The 2,957-nt window shown below is 29.4% G+C and overlaps 1 protein-coding gene across 6 annotated transcripts in view; it reads right to left on the bottom strand.

The window, feature by feature from the left end:
- LOC107455121 (putative receptor-type tyrosine-protein phosphatase mosPTP-1) overlaps positions 1 to 1,993 on the bottom strand; it is a 131,558-nt gene extending 129,565 nt beyond the window's left edge. For 2 of the 6 annotated variants that reach the window (XM_071188275.1, XM_071188274.1), the window contains exon 1: positions 1,797 to 1,883. Coding sequence is in view for 4 of the 6 variants with exons in the window: in XM_016072582.3 (XP_015928068.1) it covers positions 1,797 to 1,860 (64 nt within the window). In the remaining 2 variants the exon portion in view is untranslated. Of the gene's footprint in view, positions 1 to 1,796 lie in introns of all 6 variants that reach the window. The other 4 variants (XM_016072582.3, XM_016072580.3, XM_016072579.3 and 1 more) reach the window with 4 other exon arrangements.
- Between the last annotated feature and the right edge of the window lie 964 nt (positions 1,994 to 2,957).

The raw sequence follows: 2,957 nt of genomic DNA on the forward strand, positions 1-2,957 counted from the left end.
ATATATATATGCATCTTTTATTTTTGGAGGGATTTTGTGAAATAGTGAAAGCATAGCAGCTGCACATAATCCATAGAATAATAAATAAGCAATCGAATGAACAATAAATAAGAAAGGGGTAATAGAAAATATACTGTCTGTCTTAAATTGAAAAATTAAAATATGAGGAAATTTTTTATGGATTCAAATTTTTCCCAAATGTTTCATAAAAGTATTTGATAAAAAAACTACTGAACTTAAGTGTAACAAATATTTGATTTTTACTCAGTAAATCACGCATCATATGATATAACATGCAACTTATATCACTCTATATATTTATTATGCTAATTTCATAACACAAACAAGAAAAGACAAACATACCTCACTGCCATTATAATTTATTATTCCGAACTAAATAAAAACTAAAATAAAAAATTGATAATGCAAAATAAGTTTTTACTCTATTTGCTAGGTAAAAAAGTGTAATGCAATAAGATATACTTAAGAAAATTTGCTTTTTTGAAAAAAATTATCAACGTTTTTAAGCAACAAATACTTCAACCATCAAAAGGAAGAAAATTGTTTCAATTAAAAAAAGCCATTTAAAGTATAAATTAAATCAAGAAGTCACAAATTGTTTAGCATAACAAACTGGGTCATAAATAAATGAAAATAAACACGTTTAGCTTTTTGAAGGTACGAATTTGACTCTCTTTGTAGAATTCGTGAAATTACGAATTTTTTTATTATTTCAGAACAACTATTATTAAATTCTTCATGATAAATGCATAAACATAAATAAAATAAGAAAATTGATGTCTCCTTTGAATAGAAAAGTAAAAAAATCTGGCATTTCAATATATTTGGAATTTGGCACTAGTTTTATTTTATGTAAAAACTCAAATTACAATCATTAAAAAGAAATTCAATTTTCTTTAAAAATTACGATACAGAAATAGTTCTTTTTCGATTTCTCAAATCCACAGTATGAATATATAGTTCTATTAATTTTAAATAATGTGTTTTATCCCGCTTTAACACTGGGTACTGTAAAGATATATATAATTACTTAAGATTTTCTTTTTCTTGTTGTGATTACATTCTTTGATATATTATGCACACAGTTACACAATTAAATAATAATGTTATAGAAGATTAAAACCAAATATTACACCACAAATGATAACATGATGTCATTAAAAGCAGGAGTTTATATTAATATCTCTGAAAATAGTTCATGTGCTTTGTACTGTCGATAAAGTAATCAAAAATTAAAAACAATAATTTGATTTAATAAAATAACACTATCAAAACTCATAATAAAAAAAAGGCTTATCGAGATGAAGTATTATCTTACTGAAACACAGCTGTCAGTAAGTTTAAAATGAACACAAAGATAGAAGAGTAAGGAGACAAGCGTGCTATCAGATGGAGAATTACAACAGATAGACTGTTTGTGGTGAATAAAAAGAAAGAAAACAAAGCGTCAATTGTCAACTGATATCACAGAAAACCCGCCTTCATTCGAATATGTACTATCGGGGTCGCCCATCGATCGAGCTGCCAGAAGTACCTCCCTATCGATCGGCCCCTCTCTTAAAGAGGGATCGATCCCCTTTTCTAACCCCCACCCCGAATCTTCACATGATTTTATAAACATTTTCTAAGAAAAATTTTAAGATTTTACATAATTTTTAAAAAGACCGGCATTTGTTTGTAATATTAGAGAAAAGAAGAAAGAAAGCCGGTACATACTTCAAAAAGGTATGCTTTTAGGGGGTGTGCGCGAAAGAGAAAAACAAACGAGGACTTACCGATGAAATAATCGGCCTTGGCACCGACCAAGCAGCCGAACAGGAGAGCGAACAACCACCGCATCCCTCCTCCGCCGCCGACGCACTGGCGATCGGTTAGAAAAGCGCTTCTCTTCAGCGCCAATCTCGCCCGCAGAGAGCGCCACTGGGCGCGAAAATCTTGAGTCCATCAACTTTGACCTCCGAGAAAGAAAATCAGAAGGGGAAGGGTATGGTGGTGTAGGGATAAGGCCGCTGGCCGCTCATAACAGAAGACGTAAACAGAACTATTGAAGGTGGTGCCGTGCTTTTTGGGTGGCTTTTAAGCTCGAAGTCCGAAGCACTGACCGGTAGAGACATAAGTCTATTGTATTTTAGTTTTTTTAGGCGTTAATCGAGGTAGATGAACTTACTCGATTTTTGTTCAATTAGATAAGCGAGTAACAATATTGGAAAGTAAAAGTAACCAAAATAAACATGTATTTAATAGCATCTGAATTATGCAATAAAAAAGTAAGGGCGACCATTGTCAAATATTAATATTCGTGGAAAAGCTTTAAACAAAAATAAATAATAAGAAAGACCTTAATGAATATTTTTATAAATTAAGCTAAAAAAAAATTAATCATTAAAAAACTATTTGGCTGCAGTCAGAGTTTAGAAAACTCTTAAACTAATGTGTGAATGAACCAAATTAATAATTTAAAAAATTGTATTAAATAATTTTAAAAAATATTACAAATTAATACAGAATGCTAAATTAAAGAAAATGTTTAAATTAATTTCTCTTGCTAAGTTAGAAAATTATGGCTACCAAAACGAGCCTTTTAATTCTGGTATTTGTAAATAATATGTTATTTAACAAAAATTAACAATGACACTAACTTAATAAAACAATAACGTCATTTCATTATTAAATGTAGCATGATTAACAACATTCCAACATTCATTTATAGATATTTTAAGCTACCCAACACACACACACACACACACNACTTCTGTATGCTTACACTCACACACCCTTGTATCGCTACCAAAAATCTATTTCAATAGTTTCAATTTTTTATTTTTTTTTAAATAATGAAAATAATAAATGTTTAAAAAAATAATTTTTCCTTAAAATAATTACTCTTCTATTTTTGAACGTATTTAAAAAGTTTTGTTTTTAAATTATGTAGTCTT

The sequence above is a fragment of the Parasteatoda tepidariorum genome, chromosome X2 (genome assembly GCF_043381705.1).
Source record: "Parasteatoda tepidariorum isolate YZ-2023 chromosome X2, CAS_Ptep_4.0, whole genome shotgun sequence".
NCBI classification, from domain to species: Eukaryota; Metazoa; Arthropoda; class Arachnida; order Araneae; family Theridiidae; genus Parasteatoda; species Parasteatoda tepidariorum.